This window comes from Prinia subflava, chromosome 1, assembly GCF_021018805.1.
Source record: "Prinia subflava isolate CZ2003 ecotype Zambia chromosome 1, Cam_Psub_1.2, whole genome shotgun sequence".
Lineage (NCBI taxonomy): Eukaryota > Metazoa > Chordata > Aves > Passeriformes > Cisticolidae > Prinia > Prinia subflava.
In genome coordinates, this window is record NC_086247.1 from 14,410,044 (window position 1) to 14,433,885 (window position 23,842).

The 23,842-nt window shown below is 39.9% G+C and overlaps 1 protein-coding gene across 1 annotated transcript; it reads left to right on the forward strand.

Moving 5' to 3' along the window:
* The first annotated feature begins 247 nt into the window (after positions 1-247).
* Positions 248-21,554, forward strand: RAD21 (RAD21 cohesin complex component). Its single transcript, XM_063422691.1, has 14 exons — positions 248-508; positions 6,374-6,547; positions 7,912-8,041; positions 10,205-10,304; positions 11,287-11,393; positions 12,293-12,496; positions 12,960-13,085; positions 13,273-13,395; positions 14,980-15,203; positions 15,515-15,674; positions 15,994-16,145; positions 17,639-17,788; positions 18,266-18,349; positions 19,785-21,554. Exons 2-14 carry the CDS (start codon positions 6,404-6,406, stop codon positions 19,974-19,976), a joined length of 1,896 nt encoding a protein of 631 aa, XP_063278761.1. The 5' UTR covers positions 248-508; positions 6,374-6,403; the 3' UTR covers positions 19,977-21,554.
* The last annotated feature ends 2,288 nt before the right edge of the window (positions 21,555-23,842 follow it).

Consider the following 23,842-nt stretch of genomic DNA (forward strand, 5'->3'; position numbering starts at 1 on the left):
GAGAACGACTGTTTCACACGTTTTAAAGCGAGATAACCAAGAACGCCGGGCCGTTCCGGCGGAACGAGGGCGGGGCGCCCTCACAGCCCGGCCGCTCGCTGGTGCCCGCGCGCACGCGCGGCTGCCCCGCCCCCGCCGAGGCCCCGCCTCCCGCGGTGCTCGCGCGCCGCTGTCACTCAGCGGCCATTCGTCACCCCCGCGGCTCTGCCCCGCCTCCCGGGGCCGCGCGCACGCGCAGTGGCGGGGCCGGGGCCGGGGGGGAATTTGACCGTAAACATCCTGCGGTTTGAACGGCGCGTTCGCGCGCAGGAAGGACCGCGGCCGCCATCTTGTTTGCTTGAGCGGGAGGCTCGGCTCCGCTCGGCTTCACTTCGGCTCCGCTCGGCTCGGCCCGGCTCGGCTCCGGCTCAGCTTCGGTTCGGTTCGGCGCCGCTCGGCTCGGGCTCGGCCCGGCCCGGCCCGGCTCGGCTCGGCAGGAGCAGCGAGTGGTCCCCGGGCGTGGAGCAGGGTAAGGAGTGGCTCCGGCCGCCGCGGTCGTTGCCGCCGCCCGAAGGGGCCCGGCGGGGCCCAGGCGGGCCCGGCTCTCGGGGTCCTGCCGTCATGCTCGGGCTCGGAGCCGGCTTCGGCCGAGCTCTCCCGGCGGGGAGGGCCCGCCTGGTGCGCCGCGACACCTGGGCCTCCCTGGGAAGGGCACGGCTGCCCCGGGACCCTGCACCGGGGCCGGGTGTCGGGGCCATCAGAGGCGAGGCCGGGCGCAGCGGGGCCCGGAGCGCGGCCTGGCGGCGGCACGGACGAGGCCCGGGGGTGCGCGGCCGGGGCGGAGGGGGGAGCTGGAGCCGGGCCGCGGTCTGTGTACCTGGAGCGGCCACACGCGCGGATCCGCAGCGACCTGCCCCGGAGAGCCGGGTCACTGGGCAGCCGAGGGAGCCGCGGGAGGCCCGGGGGCGCCGCGCTGTAACATCCCTGGCTCTGGGGTCGCTAAATGGACAGCGGGGCTGCTGCGGCCTCGGGAGAGGGACAGGAGCAAAGTTTCATTTGCCAGTCTTCTGTTTTTAAGTGCAATTTTCCCTCTGCCATGGATGGGGCAGGGTACTGAATGTTCTCACAGCCTCTCTGGTGGCAATGAACTGCCTTCTGGACACTGTGGCTGTTCAGCTGCAAATAAAAGGGCCCTTTAAAAATGCCGGCCTTTTGAAAAACCAAGATCCCGCTTTTATGCCCACTTATAGAAATCTTGCTATCGTTTATAAGATTTCTATGATCCTGAATAGAAACGCTAATTAGAAATGTTAAATATAAAACAGTTGTGTTTTTATCAGTAACAAAGGAAACTTGGGGTCAGTGTGACTTACTGGCATCTTTCATTGAAAATGGCTTTTCTTTAAATTCAGACACATAAAGAAACTACTGTAAATTTGGAGAAGTTACCATTTAGGCCCACATTGTGTGAATGTGGGCTATAAGAACACTTTCCTTAATCTCTTACTCAGGTAAAACTCGTATTACCAAAACCGGGGGACATCAAAGCATTATTAGGGCCAGGCTTCTGTTTTATTATATGAGGTTTCCTTTATAAATATTTGACATACTACAAAATTTGGGAAAGCACAGCCCACTCATCTAAAGTTTTAACTAGAGAGGAAGTAGGTGTGATGGGGGTAATAAAAGGAGGAGCAAAAAGTTAGGAAGACCTACAATAAACTTAAATTACCACACAAATTAATCATGTCTTGCATATACCATGGGATTTCCCACAGAAATTAGAGTATTTGCTTTAGTTGCCACATCAGTTTAACTTCTTAAAGGTAAAATGTTAAAAAGATTTTTATATATGGGCTCTTCAGATAAACAGTGCAGAGAAATAACAACTGCAAAAGATGGACTAACATAAGGAATTCTGTCCAACTTACCTGCCTTTAAAGAGTGTGTTAGTACATGGTTTCTACAAGTTTATTAGTTTGACTTGGATCTGGAATTGCACAAAATAGGTTGGGATAATGGAGACAGGGCCTTAAATTAAAAAGATTTTTTTCCTATTGGTTGAGCATTCTGAATGTAGGGACAAGGGCAGGCAGGATACCTGCTGAGGTTTGGGTGTGAATGTGGAATTGAGGGAGGAGGACAACAGTGTTCGTAGGGTTCAGTAATCTCCAGCTCTCTGCAGTACTTGAGATCTGCCTTTTGAATTGGTAACCCTAGTGGGGCGCTGGTTCTATCTGATTATGTAGGTGTGTGGTGTATTGTAATTGGAGAACAGTGAGTGCAGTTCCTGTAACGGAGTGGTGTGGTTTGAGTAATTAATGGACCTGGTAGTGCAACCTCAGCCATAGAATTTCTGTACAATTGTTAATGCAAAAATCAAGACCCGAAGAGAAATAGAAAATGCTCTATCTATTTATCAATGGTATGTCAAGTTGAACTAGTTCAATTTCATCTTTTTCAATAATTGATTTTTGTGGGCACAAGGAATTGAGGTGATTTGACACTGAACTTTAGTAAAGCTGCAGGTGCCACAAAAAAACATACTAAAATTCAGATAAATATGGATTAACCAGACAATTATAAAGAGGTTGAAGGAAGACTATCAGATAAGGTAGTGGTGAAAAGAGGCATGGAGCTGTAAGGTGATGTTAGTGGAGGTTGTGATGAATTTTTTTTCAGTGGCACCAGGTGTTCAGTGTGGTACTGAAACCTGCCAGGGAGGCAGTGTTAATGTAGGGCATGTGGGAAGTGTAGTCATGTAAGAAGGACTGGAGAGTGAAGGGGTAGGAGTTAAAGTTGGAGAATTCAAAGTACAATGCGGGGTCAGGGTAGTTCTGAATTTCTGAAGTGTGGTAGGGCCAGCTCAGGGTGATCTCGCACTTCCAAAGATCACCCCGGGCTGCCTGAGCTTAGCAAAGCAGAAACAGCATAGGAGGAAAAATGCAGGTGGGGAAAACCAGCAGAGAAGAGAAATGGAAGGCTAGCATAAGGACAAATGAATTAAAATGACTGGCTGATTTCTTAAACTGTAGTGTGGACTTTGTATACTCATCTGTGTCTGACTGTGGTTCTGGACTAGCTTTACAAGGAATAAAAGTAGGTGACAGTAAAAGAACCTGAACTCAGTAAAGACTGAACTTTAGTTGTGGACTGGTGTGTGTGTGTGTGTGTGTGTGTGTGCATAACCTAACCTAGGGAGAGCCCCTGACAAGTGGGTTAATGAGCTGGAGTGAACCACAGTCAAAATATGGTGAATGCTCTGTTGTCAACTCTTAGTTCATTAAGCCCCTTTCTGCATCCCTTGAAGGGTGGGACTAGCTATGCCAATGTGCTCTTCAGAGGTTAGCTAGTTAGCCATTCTAATCTGAAGAAGGATTTTAAGACAAAATATATGCAAATCGAGGGTTAAAATGAAGCCCATAGTTACTATCTACCAAATTTTTTAGTGCTATTTTGGAAGGGGCAATTACCAGAGTCTCAGATGAGAGAATGAAACAAGCACATTCTGGATCAGACCCTGTGTATGACCAGTAATACATTAGTTCTGCTTTACATTTCATTTGCTTTGTGTAGAAGTAGAGCATTTTTTACACTTCTGTGGGAAGAAAAATATTTTTTAAATTGTGCAATTGTTGACCAAGTTTGGCAGAGAAAACCTGTGGACGATTGTGGCACATTGAAGCAAATTCAAAGTTAATGACTGTAAAGTTTCAAGTATTTTTAAAAAGTTGATTTGGCAAGATCAGGTGATCACACAGGGTCCTACCTGGCCTTGTGTGAGTACATATTCTTTTTTGCCTTAGAGGATGGAAGCAAGACAGAAAAAATGCCTAAGTTCTTAGCAAGTTTTATGGTCCTGTTTCATATCCAGTCAATTTCAAAAATCGACAGTTACATTTTACCTTACGAGCTTTTTAATAGCCGTCAAGCTTTTACTTTTGTGGGATGTTAGGAGTTGCTTTTTCAGCCAATGACATATTCTATGTGTCTGCTTGAGCCCTCTGTCACTTCTAGAAACTCTTGGTTCCTTTAACATTCATCCCAGTCTCAAGTTATGCCAGAAAATCAATTTCTTCTTTTATGCCACTGCATCAACATACTGTGCTATGAATTAAAGATCAGACAAGTCTGAAATGCAGAAAACGGAGTATATGAAAAGAAAGAAAAAAAATCTAGAGAAAGCAGGAGCAGCTTTTGGGGCCCACTTTGAAGAGCTGAGGAGCTAAACAGCTGGACTGCAAAAGTGGGCTTTGTACAGTTGCTGTAACCCAGTTATTGCCATGCAGAGCATCTGCTGGAATTTGGCAGTGACAGGGACTCGCGTGACAAGAAATTATTGCTTTAGGTAATAGAACCCTCATTTGTTAAGAACAGTTCAGATTGAAGCACACTAAAAGTATCTAGTTTGATTGTCACTGTTTCTCTTCATGTATTTCAGTATGGCAAGGCTTCAGTGATGGAAGAAGAGAAACAGATTTAAAGTGATAGATAAATTGTTTTTGTCCAGGTTGTCCAAATAGTGAGTTTCACATTTAACAGGAAACTTTAAGTACGTTTTCAGTTAACTCTATATTTGAAGTTTTGTGAAGCTCACGTTATCTGTTTTAATAAATGTGCCAAGCTTCAATAAACTCCACTAATCAAAGTACATTCTTTTGCAACTGTTGTTGGACCCGTTTAATGGCCTAATACAAGAGGTTTTGTTTCCTCTGTGTTTTCCCCTATTCCTCATGTTCAGGGGTAATTACAGGCTTACTGCTGCATAGTTCTGGTAGCAACTCAAGATACCAAAATGCTGTGCTGCAAAGTTATGTCTCTGCATATACAAAAATACAGAGGCCTTCAAAAATATGCAAGGATTGAATTGTCTGCTGGCCATCAGACAGTGTGATGTCTTTAAAAAAATCCTGGGGGAGAAAAAAGTGGAATACTTTCCTTTAGATAATGTTTATCCAAAATTTATTTCATTGTGCTTCCTGGAAAAACTTGCTGATGTCCATCTTTTTACAGTGCTGTCCTTAACCCTCACAACCTCAACAAATGAAAATAGCATTTTAACTTTTTGTCAGTTTGTCAGCTTCATTACGACTAAAAGCTATTAACTTCACTCCTAAGAGTAGTTTTAATTCTGTATACTGAATTAATTTGAGTTTAAGATGAACGTGGCCTTTATTTCCTTTAAATCCTCTCCACTGTTTTGGTTGTGGATGGAATTGGTGGTCAGTCTGTCATTAAGAGAGTAGCTCAATAATCAGTTCTGTTATGCAACTCTCAAAATGGAAAAAAGAAATTCTTGGACATAACTTTGAGATGTACATCTGTTTATTTGTTATCCAGGTGTCTAGAGGATGGCTTTATTTCCACTGAATCAGTAATGTCAGAGCTTCTCTTGCCCCTGTACTTCAATTCCTAACAGTAACAATTGTGACTTGCTGTGCTTCCTCTGGCAGTTTTTCTGTAGGCATAGAGGAGGTAAAAACTGAAATGCTCTTGTTTTGCCTTTCCTTTTCTTCTCTTTTAATTCATTTTCCTGGGTTATAGAAACTACTGGAAAAACTCTTTGTGGAGATTCTACTTTTTTAAAGCAAGCTTTTTTCCCCCTCTGTATGTGGTTAACTCAATCATATACTTACCTCATGCATGGAACTAGCATGTTTAGATCATAAGACATCACGCTGTTCTGATTCCCCATGATTTGATGTCTTGGCATCTTATCAGCCCTAACAAAGTAGTTACTCGATAAATAGATAAGAGTGTCTTTTTGTGTTTTTTCCTAGTGAAGGAGAAAGAAAATGGAATCTTAAGGAAGTTTGGAATCATGCAGTCAATTTTCTCACCACTTTTATCAACACTTGATTAAAAAAAGCTGTGAAATAGAGATGGGTCTGTTCAGAAATAAAGACATGATGGTGCTTTGTGTTTAGTAAGTTATAGTGAAGCCCAAAAAGATTTAGGGCTGTATATTTTATAAAGGTGAATCATTTGCTGGAACAGTGTACAATATATACTGGTATAGTAGAGTAGTAGCTACTGAATTAAAAATTAGAAAGAAATGGAAGTTGTAGAAAACTACCATGGAGTGAACACTGAGATGTGCTTCTTTGCATTCGGAGAGTTTGGTATCATTACCCTAAAGGTAAAAAGATTCAAGATTATTTTTCTTGAGGGATGGTAAAGATTCCTGAGTTGTGTATGTGGCTGTTAGTGGCTATATGCTGTTACATGGACACCGTTTGTAAGTCTTGGCTTCTTAAATGTATTAAACAAATAGTCTGACCTCAGTGGTTAAAAATCAAATGTGCACTATTTCTGAGGATAAAGGGGGTGTTTACAAGGATGTTCCTCATAAAATAAAAGAGGTGGAAAGAAATATTTGCCTTTCTCTTTACAGGTTTGCACTTTGTTTTAGACATCTGGGACCATGTTCTATGCCCACTTTGTCCTGAGCAAACGTGGGCCGCTGGCCAAAATCTGGCTGGCGGCCCACTGGGATAAGAAGCTGACCAAAGCTCACGTTTTTGAATGTAATCTGGAGAGCAGTGTGGAGAGCATCATTTCCCCAAAGGTATCTATTTTACACTAATGTTGTGTTACCTTGTAGTGAAAAGAACTTGAGTGTACAGATGGTAATTACTATTTGGGTCACTGAAGCAAATAAGTTCTTAATGTTGCTATTTTAAAGGGTGGAAAGATCTGTTAAGATGTGAAATATTATTGTGAAACAGGAGGAAATTTTAAGTAGCTTCATGTTTTTACATGTTTCTTTTTCTTCCCCTCTACTACTCGTGACAATGAAATTTTTCATCTTGTAACTGATGCTACAGTTGTGACTTTTGTCATTTAATAGATGTCAGTGTCTTATAAAAAAAGCAACTACTTGAAAACAAAACCAAACTAATGTCTTTTAGTCTGGTTGATACAAATGTTAAGAGGTTTTATAATGCTACTCTATATTTTAGAAGAACTGCAAAGTGTAAGCAAAAAGTGTATTGTACAATCACAGAGATGCTTACTCTTCTAGAATAGTGATTTGCTTCATTACCACCTTTGGAAGGATTTAGGAAGAAGATAATGTTCATAGACTCACTAGTGAGCTGGAGCATTCTTTTAGAGAAAGGAGAAACTAATAGGCACTTCTTCATATATTTAACATTTTGTAATAGTTCTTTAGCTGAAATATTAAAAAGACATTGGGGGAAATAAAAATTTTGAATTCTCACAGTTGATGTTAAATCCGGTATGGCTTACTCTTTCTGTGAGACAATTATACCATGTACCATTCAACACAAATTTCATGCTCTTGCAGCCTAAAATACTTAAAAAAGAGTCCTTCTGTGAATTTTTTTTCAATTTTATGTTCCCACAGTAGATACTTCATTACATGGTAAAGCAGTGAGATTGAAGAGGAAAGGAACTTATAATTGTTTAGTGTGGCAGTGCTTGTTTATGGGCACTCCACATCTTCCACTGTGTCTCTCTGATTTTCTTTTTAACTGCAGGACAGAAGATGGAGAGGTAGCTAACAGTTTTTAACCAGATTTTACTTAATCAAATCACTATTTATGGCTGTCCAACTTATTGTATTTTTCACTTTTTCCACAACTGAAATAGCAAAGGTGGTAGAAAAGAAAATGTGGTTAAAATAGGCTTTATTATTTATTTTTTTAACTAGACAGAGCAGTGTTTAGGAATTCCTGGGTGAGCTGCTGTTAATTTAGTGATATTTGCCAGGTTATCCATGAATAATGTAATAACGTATCATCTTGAACTGTAGACTTTACATTCTTTGTTTCTTCAGATTTCTGCTGATTTTTAGACTTATTTTGGATATTTATTTTATTGAGTAATTTCATGTAAAGCTGACTGAGGTGTCATTTAAGGGAAAAGTGAGGGTACATCTAATTCACTGATTGTGCAATGTGTTTTTAGGTGAAGATGGCTCTTCGAACCTCAGGACATCTTTTACTAGGCGTTGTTAGAATCTACCACAGGAAAGCAAAATATCTTCTTGCAGACTGTAATGAGGCTTTCATTAAGATTAAGATGGCTTTTCGTCCAGGTATGTCTTTATCTAAGCGCTCTGTGAAAAGTTATATTGATAAATGTATTTAGTAAGAAGGCATACAGTTCTTCTTTCTTATGTCTGTATAATTATATAAAGGTATAGGTTATAGGAGAAGTAATTATTGCAACTGGCTGACTGAGTTGTCTGCTGAAAAACATCTTCTAACTGAATTCTGAACAAAAACTTTTCCTATTGATGCTGATTCAGTAAAATCCCACGTAAGATTTTGGCTGTTGCTGGTGTATGATGTTAAATGGAAATACACTGCATGGTTTTTACCTTCTGTCTGAGAAAGGCCAGTGCCCTACTGAGCACAAGCACAGAAGGGGACTGGTTTCCGTCAAGGATGAGGATTCTTTTGCTATGAGTTATAAAAGAAACATGAAAGCAAGCTGATTTTTTACCACTTTCATGTTTTAGTTTCTGAAAATAATGTGAACTGTAATGTGTGCATCAAAGATCATTTTCCTTTTGTGTGTTCGCAACATAATTCCCCCCTCTGTAGTTGCTTACTAACTTGTAGTTGTTTTCCATGAAGATGGGGTGCCATATTAATATCTGAAGTTACTTTTCCATCCAGCAGTCAATTAATTGTTTGGCTTTCATTCTTTCATGGCTTTAAAGATAGTTTTCTTTAATTTTAGCCTGGGGAACTTTTTCTCAACTGAAGTGTAGCTGTGTGCAGTGATGCTGCTGGATGCTCACAGCTACTATTTAAGTTAGTGAGTGCAATAGATTTAAAGCTGAACTTTAGGGGGACTTGTTTTTTAAAAAGGCAACTCTTGAAAGCCAGTGCAGTAGCAACTTGAGAAAAGTTAAGGTTTGTCATGCCTTTATCTTCATTTCCTGATCTACAGGTTGTGATCCACGCATTGAATTCAAGTACTGAATTTTATACAGCTTTCAGTGGCAATTTGTTGGCTGTTGCTAATTTTTTTTTTTTTTTTTTTGTTTAGTACTGTGTTTAACTTCCCTGGGTGATAAGAACATCAATTTGTTCTAATATCACAAGGCAATCTGTTTTCCCAATTTTCCCTCCTAACAGAGTGCCTGTTGAAGGTGAAGCACCTTAAAATCAAGATTTACAAAAAGTGGCATGCTGGCCTAACAGAAGCTGAGGCACTGGTCTTTATTTTCAGTTTATCAGCTTTTTGCCTTAGGCATTGAGTCTTTCTGTTCTGAGAATTATTTACATTATTTCATTTTAAGCAGCAGAGTAAAAATATTGAACAGCCCTGAAAGGATGGACTAGATTTCTTCGTTCCTAGTCAAGTACCATGATGATGAGTAAGCTACATACTCATGCTTGTTCTTGGTCTCTGTGGACGGTGGTTCTTGAATTATTCATTGCAGAGGGGAGCAGAATGAGCAGAGTGTTTCTGAAGTATCTGTACCTCAGAATTGCTTGTGTTGTATGTGTGGGTCAGAAGGCAGAGCATAGAGCTCAAATCTTCTGCAAGTTACAGAAGGAATTGAACCTGCATTTCCCATGCACTTTCAAGTGTCCTGACCTTTTAAGACTTTGAACAAAAGAGAAGGACCAACTACTGGCACTGGTTTTGTGATGCCCAATCTGATAGTCATGCTCTGAGAATGCCTGCTGAATAAGAGTAAGCATCTCTGGAGGATAAGAAAAGGTACGTGTGTGGTTTTGGTAATACAGCTCTTTTATGTGCAGAAGCCTAGGAGTCAGTGAGCCCCAAGGGCAATCAGTACTGTTCCAGGACTTCTGGAGCTGATGGAACTGAATAAAGGACCAGGAGCAAAGTAGTCCCACTGTGCTGCTGCTGTAATGTAGAGCCCTGCAGCTCGTATCGTGTATCATGATAAAATGATTTTGGAGCAGGTACCTGTAGTGTTGTGAGACACTGTGACAATGCCTGTGTTGGCTGCACAGCTCTGCATAGTGCCACACCAACATCACTGATGGATTTCAGGCTTCTGGGATTATACAGACACTGCAAGGGCTTGAGGATGTGTTTTGAATTTAGTTTGAATTTCACTTACTGGCATTATCTAAGGTTTCTTTGTAGTTGTCTCAGCATCAGTTGAACAATTTAAAGATAGGCTCATGCAGAGAGGACATGCTAATGGCATGGCAAAAAATGCTGTCCTTGTCAGGAATGGGAACTCATGTCTGGGTGTTCTTCTTTGCAGGAGTTGTTGATTTGCCTGAGGAAAACAGAGAGGCTGCTTACAATGCTATTACTTTACCTGAGGAGTTCCATGATTTTGACCAACCACTTCCTGATCTAGAGTAAGCTTGGGATTTTTTTCATTTCCATGAAAATGAGAATTGGTTTTAGTCGTGGACAACATAGTTTTAAACAACTAACTCATTGCTGAATGTTTAAAAAAAAAAAAAAAAAGTCTGTGGGTAACTTCTGTTATTAGGTCTTTTGATAAGGAAATGTGCGGTCATCTTTGTGTTGATTTTAAGTTCAAAGTAGCATTGACTTTAAAGTTAAAGCTGTCCTTACAGGAGCTTTTGAAAAACTCAGATACCTATTATAACTTGCTTTTTCTTCTGTGCAAGGCACCTTTACATCACATATATCCTTATGTTACACAAGATTAGTTTTATGAAAATGTTGTTGACCTTTTGAAGTGGCACTTTTAGTTCTTCAGCGTTCTTAATACTTACGGGTTACTTGTACTTATAACAGGTACACAACCTGAATAGTTCTTAGTCTTTAAGAAATTGAAGTTGTTTTTTTTTTTTAATTATTCATAAGGGAGTTTTTAGAATACAACTTACTCAGTGTTCAATTTAGTTTAAATTCAAATTAGAGTATATGCTAATTTGAAACTGCATAAAATTTCTGTGTATTTATAAGAAATATACCTTAATATACCACAAAGGCTGTTAACTTGGTAGTGGTGCAAAATACAGTGTTTGATAAACTATATTAATAGCTTTTGAAGTTGAAGAGGTGCAATGTTTTTCTTAATTGTTAATTTGGCCTTTGAAATTAGTAATCCCAACACAGCAAGGAGTAAGAGAGGTTACTGACTCGTTTTCCAGAAGCTAATGCAATTTGGATGATAGGTTTGAACCATTAATGGTCTCACTGTTTTAAGTCGTAGTTTCTATTCAGTGTTCACCGTTACTTTTTTTCAATAATTGGCTTGAATGTAAAATTGCTTTTTACTGAATAATGTCATGTTTATTTTAGCAGGCTTTATTTGTTGTTCGTTTTTTAATGAGATTTTTAATAATTGCCTTCTGTTTGTTTAAGTGATATTGATGTGGCTCAGCAGTTCAGTTTGAACCAGAGTAGAGTGGAAGAAATTACAATGAGAGAAGAAGTAGGCAACATCAGTATCCTCCAGGATAATGACTTTGGTAAAGATTTCGTGTGTTATTATGTGTTACTAGCTAATTTCAGTTATTGTAAGATAGGGTTTTGCAAGTACTATGGAATGCCCAATAAGCACTAAACAAATTAGATCAAACATGCTGTGGTTTTTTATGTTTAATTTTTAGTTCATTTCATTTTTTCCAGAAAGTCTGTCCTCTAATGCTCAGCAAACTTCTGGCTGCCTAGAGTAGGTAGAAGGAAAAGCTGAAGAATATTCAGTCAAGTTAATAATTCAAGTACAATTATGTGACAACTATAATTTTCAAAATGGGGTGGGAATATGAAGTGAGCTGTTGCTTTAATCATAAGAATGCTCTCAGTCAGAAACCATTGGGAGATCTCTAAAGCTGAATCAGTCACTTGTGACAAGTTTGCTATTCCAGATATCCTTTCAAGGACAGTGTTCTAACATCTGAATCAAAGCCTAAAACCAGTTTTATTTGAATATCTGTTTCCCAACATACAGGATTGTAATCCATAATGCAGTAATTGTTTTGAAGGAATAATCTAGAAATGGTATTGAGTGGGTATTGGTTTGTTCCCTGTACTTGAAGCCCAGCCTGGAGGCATAAGGCAAAACATCTTTGAATTCCATTGACTTCTTTGGTTTCTGTGCAGATAAAGTTTTGTAGGATCTGGCTAATATCAATTCAAATAAGTACAATGAGATGCTTTGAAAAGAAGATAGTTATTTTTATAATTGAACAGTATTTTTTGCTATGGTATTGCTGGGCACAATTCCTTAGATCTTGTCATTAACTCTGCACATAAGATAAATTAAATTAAAGCTTGGTCTTACATATGGGCCCTTCTTGATGAATTAGGTAGGTCTCTTGCATCTTGGTTTTTTAGCACTTAGAGCTGTGCAATTGTGTTCTTGCAGGTGACTTTGGGATGGATGATCGTGAGATGATGAGGGAAGGCAGTGCCTTTGAGGATGACATGCTGGTGAGCACTAGTGCTTCCAATCTCCTGCTGGAACCTGAGCAGAGCACCAGTCACCTCAATGAGAAATCCAATCACCTGGAATATGAAGACCAATACAAAGATGATAATTTTGGAGAAGGAAATGATGGTGGAATATTGGGTAAGTTAGAGAAATTTGTTTTTCCTCTATTCTACCTCGTGCCTTAATTATAATTAATTAGTTTGTGCGTAGATGAGGGGAAGTTGTTTCCCTTGTTGCCAAGATCCCTGTCAGAGTTATGCCCTGCACCATGGAATTCTGATGTGTGAGTACAGCAGCAGTATAGATGACACACAACATATTAAGTGTTGGCATATTTAAAACGAAATTCTAAAAAATTAGATGTAAGATGCAAATGTGTGGCAAGTATATTGTAATAAAGGTTATCTTCATGCTCAGAGCTGAAATGCCCCTTGAAAGAGCACTGCTACTTTCTTCTTTGTCAGCATTGAAAGTATTGGTTTCTAGCTTCTGCACATCTTCATCTGTGTAATAAATTTGTCTGTACTTCCTTGTAAATTTGTCTATACTTGTTTCATGAATTTCTGGATGCACAACTGATTGTTTTTTATGGTTGCTTCAGATGACAAGCTTCTTAGTAATAATGATGGTGGTATTTTTGATGACCCACCTGCACTCTCAGAAAGTGGAGTAATGATGCCAGAGCAGCCTCCCCATGATGATATGGATGATGATGATAATGTATCAAGTGAGTATGATCTAGGACCAGATCCTGAATTACTTTCAACTCATGTAGTTTGGATTCTAATTCCTTAAAAGCATACTGAGCTGAAAAGTATGAAATTTGTTGAAGCACCTGAAGGAGGAGGGGATGAGGGAGCAGCACAGCCTGTTAATGCTTTGACCTAGTGCAAGGTTCTTGTTGTGGTTGGCAGTGGGAGGCCCGGACAGCCCGGACTCAGTCGATCCCGTGGAGCCGTTACCAACCATGACTGACCAGACAACGCTTGTTCCCAACGAAGAGGAAGCTTTTGCTCTGGAGCCTATTGACATAACTGGTGAGTGAGCTGCTGGGGAGTATTTTACACAGTTTGTCAGAGACCATAGCTTGATAGTCTAGCACTGCTGCTGACTCTGCTTCTCACTTGGGAGAGAAACCAGGGATCATGCTGAACTCCTTTTATTCTAATAGTAGCCCTCCAGTACTTTCCAGAGAGATAGCTTACATGGATGGTGTCAGAGAATACTAGTTTACAGTTTCTGCAGTCAGTGCAGGTAACAGCGTGATACTGTAGCTTTAGGTAAACATGCTAGTTGAAATGCACTGAGCTGGAATGGTGCTCAGCATGTCTTTAATTCTAACATGGTATCTGTAGTGCAGCACTGTTCTTGATATGCTGTGTTTAAAGGGCAGGAGTGACTGTTTACACTGAGAAGGAGTGCTGTTCTAGTGATTTGTAGCTTTAATGAATTGCTGATTTCAGGAGGTGCAGCTTTGTATTTGAATTTCTGCTAAGTAGGGATTTTCCTTGTCGTTTGCTTTAGTGCAAGAAACTTGCTTATTTAACTGATACTATATTTGGCTCATTATATACTGACCCCCGCTTTATTAAAAAACTAATGTCTGGGAAGAAATTAGCTTGTCCTATGCCTTTATAAAAGACAGAGCTCCAGGCCCTCATTCCCTCTTGGCGGTGGGAGAGCCCTGGCACTGCCCTCTCGTGGCAGGCTGGCAGCAGGGGACCAGCAACGACAGCATTTGCCAGAGCCTCAAGGTCTGCTGCAGAGTACCAGGCTGTGAGCACAGTTATCCTGGAACAGGGTCAGAAGTTTACAGTAAAAACAACCACCCACATTAACTCTACCAAAGCTCAAGTAGGGCTTAGGGGGAAAACTGGGTGAGTTATTTTAAATCTGTCATTAGAGTCACAGAATGGCTGGGATTGGAAGGGATCATGAAGATGTAGTTCCAACTCTCTTGCCATGAGCAGGGACACCTTCCACTACACCACTTGCTCAGAGCTTCATCCAGCCTGGCCTTGAACACTGACAGGGATGGGACATCTCTGAGCAACCTGTTCCAGTCCCTCGCCACACTCACAGTAGAGAATTTCTTTCTAATATCTGGTCTGAACCTACTCTCTGCCAGTGGCAGCCATCCCCCTTACCCTGTCACTACATGTCTTTAAAACGTCTCCTCAGTCTTCCTTGTAGTCTCCCTTCAGGTACTGGAATGCCACAGTTAGATCACCCCAAAGCTCCCTTTTCTCCAGGCTGAACAAAACCAAATCTCTCGGCCTTTCCTTGTAAGAGAGATGCTCCATCTTCTCTTCAACTCAGTGGCCAGTGTTTGCACCAGCCTAACAAGCAAACCATGGGAGATAAAGGCATGTGCAGTGAGGACATTGAGGCTTAGGTAGATGGAAATTCACAGAATAATTTGTAGGTTATGGGACAGCATTCATAGTATTTGATGTTTTATATTGCACATAGGTTTTAATCCTCCCAGAGCTAGTGTTGCCTTAGATTCTTGAGGCAGCTTTATATGTGGGCAGGTAGGACCTATAGAGAGCTTGCAGGATTCTTTTACAGCATGGTACCTGTTTGAGCTAACCTTCATTGCTTGCTAAAAATCTCAACAGTCAAGGAAACCAAGGCAAAGAGGAAGAGAAAGCTGATTGTGGACAGTGTGAAAGAACTGGACAGCAAGACTATTCGAGCCCAATTAAGTGACTACTCTGATATTGTTACTACTTTGGATTTGGCACCTCCTACTAAGAAACTGATGATGTGGAAAGAAACTGGTGGAGTTGAAAAGCTTTTCTCTCTGCCTGCACAGCCTCTATGGAATAACAGGCTACTGAAGGTAATGTTTTTATGCAAGTTCATTTTTAAATGGACTATATTCTGGATTGTGCCTCATGTATAGCAAACATCAGCATATAAATACTGATATAGCGATGGCAGTATTCATCAATGGAAGAAAAAAATCATATTAAAAAAACTAATGTAAATATTTTAAACATTGCTATTATTAATTATGATGTTTTGGAAGATAGTACTGTTGGAGAAGAGTTTAAAAACTGAAAAAGAAAGATAGCCCATAATTACTTGATCCATAACTAAATGAAAGGACACTGAGAACTGCAGTAGTGAATAATAACCTTTCCTCTGTAGCTCTTTACTCGCTGTCTTACACCTCTGGTACCAGAAGACCTGAGAAAGAGGAGGAAAGGTGGAGAAGCTGACAATCTTGATGAGTTCCTTAAAGACTTTGAAAACCCAGAGGTTCCCAGAGAGGAGCAGCAACAGCAACAGCAGCAACGAGATGTCATTGGTTTGTGTCTTGTCAAAGATGCTCTGCTTTCCCTTGGAGCTTTTTTTTTCTCTTTTATCTGTGCTCTGTATTAAGTCATCAAAGATTATGTGTGAAGCAGTGAGCTTTGTAATGGTTGTTTCATTTGTTTAGCTTGATGTACAACCTGTGACGTAAAATAACTTTTTTTCCTAGAAATAGGGGATGTTTAAGAGTTGTTTGAACCAGTGGATTAAAAGTGCAGTGTTGAGAGTGCTCAGTGCTAATAGCAGGTTGGATTTTGGTACAGTTTCTAACTACATTCTTAAGTATCTAAAAGAAGGTTTGTTGTGGAATGTAGATGAGCCTATTCTGGAAGAACCAAGCCGTTTGCAGGAGTCGATGATGGAGGGCAGCAGAACCAACCTGGATGAGTCGGTGATGCCACCCCCACCAGCGCAGACCGGTGTGAAGCGCAAACTGCAGCAAGTGGAACCAGAGCCAGTGTTACCTGTGAGTAAGCCTTGAGTAATATTTTATGGGGAGTGAGAAGTGGGCAGTGTCTTTGAGTAGGAAATGACACAGATTTCAGGCCCTAGCTTCTGATGGTCCTTTGAGATTCACTGATACTGAGTAGTATCAGAACATTTGTCCCTGGGTAGTCATTCTGGTGCTTTTGTTAGCTGAAAAGCTTACTGAAACATTTAAAATGCTTGTAGAATAAAGAAATTATACTATTTCCTCCAGTAAAAGTCTTCAAGGAGTCTAGTGTATTGCTTATCAAGTTCTGCTTGGCAAGTGTATATGAACAGCTTCCATGAAGCAAGGATTGTGTTAGCTGCATAACTGTCTTTTGAGGTGGCCCTAGTGTTCCAGGCTTAAGGATTCAAAGAAAAACTTGGGAGCGATTTCTTGGTTGAGTTGTGGGTAGACTTGGGCATTAGCTGTAATGCAGTGTGAAAGGAAACTGTTTGTGAAGGGGAGAGGAAGGAAACAGGCAAAATGAAAGGTATTTTTCTGAATGCTTGTGTGTTGAGAACAGTCCTGGTTTATGCTGTGTCTCATATTTAAATGTGCATTTTTTAACCTCACTATTCACACTCCTGGGCTAACAGGTTCACTGTAGAGTGGGACTGTTAGATATTACATGATCTCACCAAGCAGGGTGGCAGCTGCTGCTCCTCTTGGCCCTGTCATGGGGTGGAATTGGCGTGGACTGGGCTAAGCCAGTGTAATTGGGAGTGTTGGTGTGTGGGAATTCTGTGATCATCTTTAGAGGCCAGGTCAGGCCTCTAATGACATGTACAGCCTGTAGTGATACCTGCTGTGTGACTGTATCAGAAGTTGCTCAGCCATTTTTGGATATGTGTAGAAACAGTTTCAGGTGTCAGGGTAACTTTACTGGCAAGCACTTGATTGTTTATAGATTCAGGGGAGAGTACCATATATTAATTTTATTAAAACTGTCTACATAAATCCCATTAAATTGCTTTTCTGTAGTTTCCTCTTAACATAAATATTTTCTGAGAATATACTTCATCACCAAAGTAATTACTACATTTTCAGAAACTTGCAGGTACCAGTGTTTTAATTCCTTCATGTTTGTATTGACAAGAACAGCATTTTGATGTTTTGAAGATGACTAGTTCCAGTGAGTTAAAGTGTGTTCATGCAGCATTGCATCTGGTGATGTGGGATTTTAAATTTGCATGTGCTGATCCAAGGAATGTGATCAGTATTTTGGATGGTGGCATAAGTGATGTTACTGGAAAGCCTTTTTACTTTACAGTGGTATCATAATTTCTGGTTTGAGTAGAATCTAAAGGATTGAAAACATACATATGGACAGCAAAACAGAATTGCTTTTGGTTTTCAAAAATGAAAAGTTATGACAGATTGGTAATATTAGATACTTGGATTTTATTAAACTGGTCTGTAGCACATCATTCTATTGTAAAACTCACAAAATTATTCTGTTTGTTTACCTGTACTGTGTACTCCTAAAGCATCCACCATCACAACAGCTGGAAATACCACCTGTAGAAATGCCTCCAGAGGAGCCCCAAAACATCTGCCAGTTAATACCAGAGCTAGAACTTCTGCCAGAAAAAGAGAAAGAGAAGGAAAAGGAGAAAGAGGAGGAGGAGGAGGAAGAAGTAAGAACTCTGTGTAGAATCAGTTTGTGTGAAACATTCACCCACTTTCCCAGAAGTGGGTGAATGTTTGACTGTGGATTCAGTAAAAGGCATAAGAAATAACTCGTCTGTCCTTATTAATAGCCCTTGGAAATATAATTCTTAAATTATTTTGTGTCCATTTAATAATATTTATATTATTTAATTTTATAAATTACATATACATTCTGTTTTGAATTAGTGTTCTGCTGTTCTCACTCATGGCTGGATTAAACCACTCTGTATGTTTACAGTGCCCTAGATAAGAACTTTTGAACTTAACAGCGTGGTCCATTTTAAATAGCTTGTGATACTTAATGAAAGTAGCTTTTTGCAAGAAAACCAGTCATGTCCTCAAATAGGATAACTTAAGTTGTCTCTTAGCTACAGAATTTAATATCCAGTGGTAACAAACAGAACAAACTTCATTGATGTCTTTCATTTTGCACCTGCTTCTAGGAAGAAGATGGCACAGGGGGTGATCAGGATCAAGAAGAAAGGAGATGGAACAAGAGGACTCAGCAAATGCTCCATGGCCTTCAGGTACACATGCTCATCTGCTTTCTCTTAAAGTAGCCTTTGAGTGTGTCCACTGAGGCTTTTGAGCTAAAAGGTCTAGAAAGAGCTTTCTCTGCAGTTAGTGTTACAGCCTAAAATACCAGTTATCCTAGAGGGGGAAGAATGCATGTAGTTGATTTAATCTGTATCAGATAATTGTATTAAAATTAAATCTATACTTTTATAATTGTCACTTACTGTTCAGAGAACATTTGAATTACAATTTTTCACTTAAATATTTTTCAACTTTTAACTTCACACTTGGTGTGCAACTACAATTCCCAGAAATTTAAATTTCAAAATAATTGACTATATTTTTAATATGGTCAATTTAATAAAACCATAGCATCTCTGACTTTGTGCTGTGGGTCTTTAGGATTATCCTTTTGGCCAGTTAGGCTCTGCTGTCCTGGCTGTGTTCCCTCCCAGCTTCTTGTGCACCTCCAGCCTACTTGATGCAAAACATAGCACGCTATGAGCTGTTGTGAAGAAAATTAACTCTGTCCCAGAACAAATCAGTATAACTGATTAAAATAAAGAATAGCTTAAAAATAACTTCTAAAATATACAAATGTTGAGTTGATAGTGTTGTGTAATGTTTTCCTCTCTGAATGTTTTATCACAGTTTCTGAAGACAGCTTTAGAATTCTCTTTGGCCATAACTAGCTTTTTTCAATTCTTTCTTCCATTTACCCAAAAGAGCATCACATTGGATGGCTGAAACATTAAATCTGCAATGAGATTTGGAGTTAAGATTTGATTAATATAAAGTGATTTGGTTTGGCCAGCCAAATATCATTTCATCTGGATGAAATTCATTCCAGGGCAGACAGTTCTGTTTTAAATCGAACACTTCAATTGTTGTCCTGGCCAGCAAAAAGATGTATTATTATGACTTTTTTAATATATATTCTTGCCAAGACTTTGAGAAAATCTAAGTGACTTTGGGTACTTAGTTTACGACAAAGGAGTTTTAGAAATAAACAGGCTTTTACCTTGGGAAAATTATGCATCTCGTAAAGAACGTTAGCTCTTGAAATTTGACTTTATTATTTTTGAAATTAAATTTATTTTGAAAAATAAAACTTGATTTTTTAAAAATTCCTGTTAAGAAAAAATGACCCTGTAGTCAAAAAAGACTGGTTAGCTATTGCTGCAGAAATAAAATCTTGTGCTATACAATGGTGTTTCTGTGAATATGTTCAGCAGATGCAAAATGATTTTTCACACATCTCTGAGAAGCCTACTAGGTTTCATTTAGATAAGAGCCATAAAGAAACTGTCATGTATGTGTTGTAGTGTTCCCATCCTTCTGAATCCCTCAGTGTTCTGGGATTGACAACAAACAGAATCTTGCCAGGAGACGTTGTTTCTGTGTAGTTCTCTATTTAACTTGTGCTATCAATGTTGTGTTTTTCAGAGAGCTCTTGCTAAGACTGGAGCAGAATCTATCAGTTTGCTTGAGCTGTGCAGAAATACGAATAGAAAACAAGCAGCTGCAAAGTTCTACAGTTTCCTGGTACTGAAAAAACAGCAAGCTATAGAGCTGACACAGGAGGAGCCCTACAGTGACATCATTGCCACCCCTGGTCCCAGGTTTCACATTATCTGAATGGTTCCCTAGAGCAGAGCGTGCGTGTATTGCCCTGTCTGTAGGGCCCACAAGACCATTGCAGAAAATTTAGATTTTATTGTCTGTATAAAGTCCTTGGTTTTCTCTTGGGGTTATTTTGGGGTTTGTATTTTAACTTTACCACTCAAATTTTTAGTGAAAACTGCTGGCTGGGTTGGGTGACTTGAGTTCCAGCTGCAGAAACCATTATCTCAAGCGTCCAGATAAAGACTGTTTTAGCAGCTCAGAGCAGATGTGTGCAATATTGGTGCATGTGATGTTGAGTATCAATGAAAATGTCTTACATTTGACTAGTTGATTCAATAGAGGTGTTTTTAACCTATACAAGTAAATCTGAATGGCCAGCCTTTTGTCTGATGAAAAATGTTGCCAAACTCATCTGAAATGTTCGGTCTGCTTCTCATAGTAGTAGTTTTTTCTCCCCTTCTCTAGATCTTTGTGCATACCCTGGGTCTCTTGAAGCTGCCAATATGAAAGGTAGTGCCTGATATGTCAGCTTGCTGTGTCACTGCGTTTTTGCAGTCAGATTTTTGTAGCCCTTGATGCTAAGGGGAAATGAGTGTCTGTGGAAAGCACGTCCTCTACATGATACCTGAAAGGACAGAACATGTGAAGCATTTTAGATGAAACATTCCTTTTTGCTTATCACCCTGTTATGGTCCACTACTGATAATGGCTAATTGCTGTTAATAAATGACAAATGAAAACTAGTAATTTCATTTAACCATTTAAGAAATCATAATGCTTTAGGTTTGTTAGAGCTGTATATAAACTTCAGACTTTTTAAAACAGACTTCTAGATTGTAAATTATCTGATTTTTTTATTAAGCAGGCACTGACAGTAAGAATAAGAAAAATTGCTGAATTCAGATACCACTTGTACCAAAAGGTTAACAAATTTTGAATATAGAGTACAGATGGGCACAATTCCACTTAATTGTGTAGTGTATTAATGGCTCTTCAGATGTATTTATGGTTTTTAGTGTCAATTTTTTCTGATAATGTACACTCCCATGTTGAAAACGTTTTATCAGTTTTGTGAAAGAAATCCGGTTTGATTTTATTTCTAAACAATGAAGCTTTACTGTTAGACCAGGTAGCACCAGAAATTATGTGAATATGTTGATTATGGAGACCTGTCTTAACTTTTTTTAGGGCAAAATTATTCACACTGAAGGTTCTGGTTTTAATGTTGGCACTTTTGTGAAATAACTTGGGACTCTGAAATTTCAATGTATACTCAACTGTAAAATTATGTGAATGTTTAAAAAACTCTGAGACTACATAATGACCATGTTTTAATAATCCTTGAAAAAGTTAATTGTATAAAGTTACTGCAACTTTATTTTCAACATAATGTGCCTGTAAAACCATAATTTTCCCCTTTGTAAAAAGAGACATTGTAGATAATTTGAATGTTTAATTATAGAAAAGGTCATTAGTTTCTTGTTACACATTTTTAGTCTGTTTTTGTTGCTTTTCAAGGTTAATATTCTTGAAAATAGTTGATGCTGTTATGTATAACTTTTCTAATAAAAATTGTGTTATAAGCTGTTATGTATTAGCTCTGTATGTTGTTTGAACAACTCCCATTTATGTAGGAGAGACTGAGCACTAAGAGATTGGTTATTTTGGTATTAGGTGTGGAAAGATCTGGCTCTTCAAAAGATTAAACTTGAATATGTAATTTTCTTGCCATTAGGAAGGAAGTGGTACTCTGGTGGCTGTACTGTGCTTTTGTTCAAGGATTCTAAGCTAGGAATGTGTGTGAAAAATTATGGGAGACTGTGTATAAACTGTGATTTATCTACATGCCTGTCCCTTCTGAATGCCAGAACGTATCCAGCTTGGATTCTTTTAGCTCTGCTGTTCCCTTTCTTCTGGAATTGCCTCTGCTTGTATGTCATTACCTCTGAAGTTGCATGCTCCTCCTGGTATATCCAGACATTTGGATCCAAGCCTGTGGCTGCAGCACATGGAGTCAGTTGGTTCCCTCTAGAGTTTTATATAAGGGCAGTGAATTCTGCATGCCCTGGGCTGAGTGAGCTGACTTAGTCTGGGCACAAGGAGCTGTCCTGCTTTTGAGTGACCTGTGGAAGCAGCTGGGCCCATCCTGATGTGCTGGAATTCCTGTGGGATGCAGGCTGGCCTGTGCTCAGCCAGCCCAAGGGTGCATGTGCAGGTGTAGCTCTGGAAAAGTGACTTCCATTCCTTTGGTTCGAGCTCTGTGGGAGAGAGGTGTGGAAATTTGGGTGCTCAGACTAGAAAGAAAGCTTTTCTGGCTTTCCTTCTATCAATAATCTAGTACAGTTTTTTCACCAGTTTGGCTCTTTGTTACAGCCCGGTGATCAACACTCATGACAAGTTGATTTTGCTCAAACATGTGCTTGGTGACACCCTAATCTGGGGCACTGAGTACAAGCTCTGCTTTGTCACGTACAGGATTTGTTACTAATTCTGACCACAGCCTAGAAGCAGTACCAAGGGGCTTGCATTTCTTGGAAAGGAGGCTTTGTGCTAATGCACTGATGAGCTGTTGAATGAGGTCTGAGGAGTGGTGATAGAGCACTGGTGTTCTTATATGGCTCCTGCATGTACAAGAAGTGTATTTCCCTTCTCTGTTGCAGACACAAGTGATGAGATGGAGATGGGTTCTCTGTTTCACAGCATTCATTGTTTTCCCTATGACTGCTGTTGGGTTTTTTTGAAGTGCTTCAGTATCTTGGTAAAGAAGTACAGCATCTGCATTTTATTATAGATCCTCCTCAAACAAAAATGTCAAAATTGTTCTAAAGAAATTAACCATAAGCATTCACTTAGTGTTTATAAGATAGGAAGACATTTTTGTCACAGCTCAGTGAGTAACATTTCTTTTCAGAAAGCTGTCTTGGGAGGATTTGGATTTGATCGAGTGCATTACTGTAAAATGTGTTCTTCACTGCTTCAGTCAGGCTGGATTGGCTGTGGTGCCTTTGGCGAGGGGAAGGAACTGCTGGGAATGCTTCCCTGTGCTCCATCTTCCCGTTGGTGGCAAAGCTTAACGGCTCACACTGGGGGCACTGTGCAGGCCCTGCCTTCCAAATTACTCCTCCTTGGTGTGTAAAAAAGAGAACAGTTCAGGAATCTAAGGAAGTATTTCTTCAATGAGATTGAATTGTTGAATGAATTCCTGCCCTGTGTGTGTGATCACCTTGAAGACACACTGCTCTGTTTATTCCATCTGGGGTGGAAGGGAAGGAGGCAGGTGATGTTATCTATAGCTGGAGGTTGAACAGTGCTCTGTATCTGGGAAGAGTATGAGTAGAGGATTCTTCCTAATTCACAAGATATGATTTAAACCAGCTTGTTAGGCAGTGACCTGGTAGCTGTTGTGTGCAACTTTGTTTCAGAGTCTTCATTGCATGGTCAGGTGTGTGGTGCTGAGGATGCTGATCTGTGCTCATCTTGTGTGGGCACGGAATTGCCTTTTCTGCTTGGGTCATTCCAGCTGACATCCTACACTGGTAAATCAAGGAAGTCAAATCTCCAAGGGTTGTTTTTCACTCCCTATTCTTGTTCCACTGCTACACCCAAGTCTGTGTCATGGTACTTTAATATTACTTTTTTGGGAGAAGGAGAGGGTTAAGGTAAATTTTTCTGTTTCTAAACCTCTTAAGTGTCCATAGATTGTACATCCTTCCTCAAGTAGTTGTGTTTATCTTTGTGCTTTTTCAGACCTGTTTCACCACCAAGAAGTGGCTGGAGTATATACTGTGAATTTCTACAATATGAACATATAGAAGAGCTGAGCTACCAAGAAATAAATTGTCCCAACACACAAGGAAGAAAGGACAGTTCTCTGCATT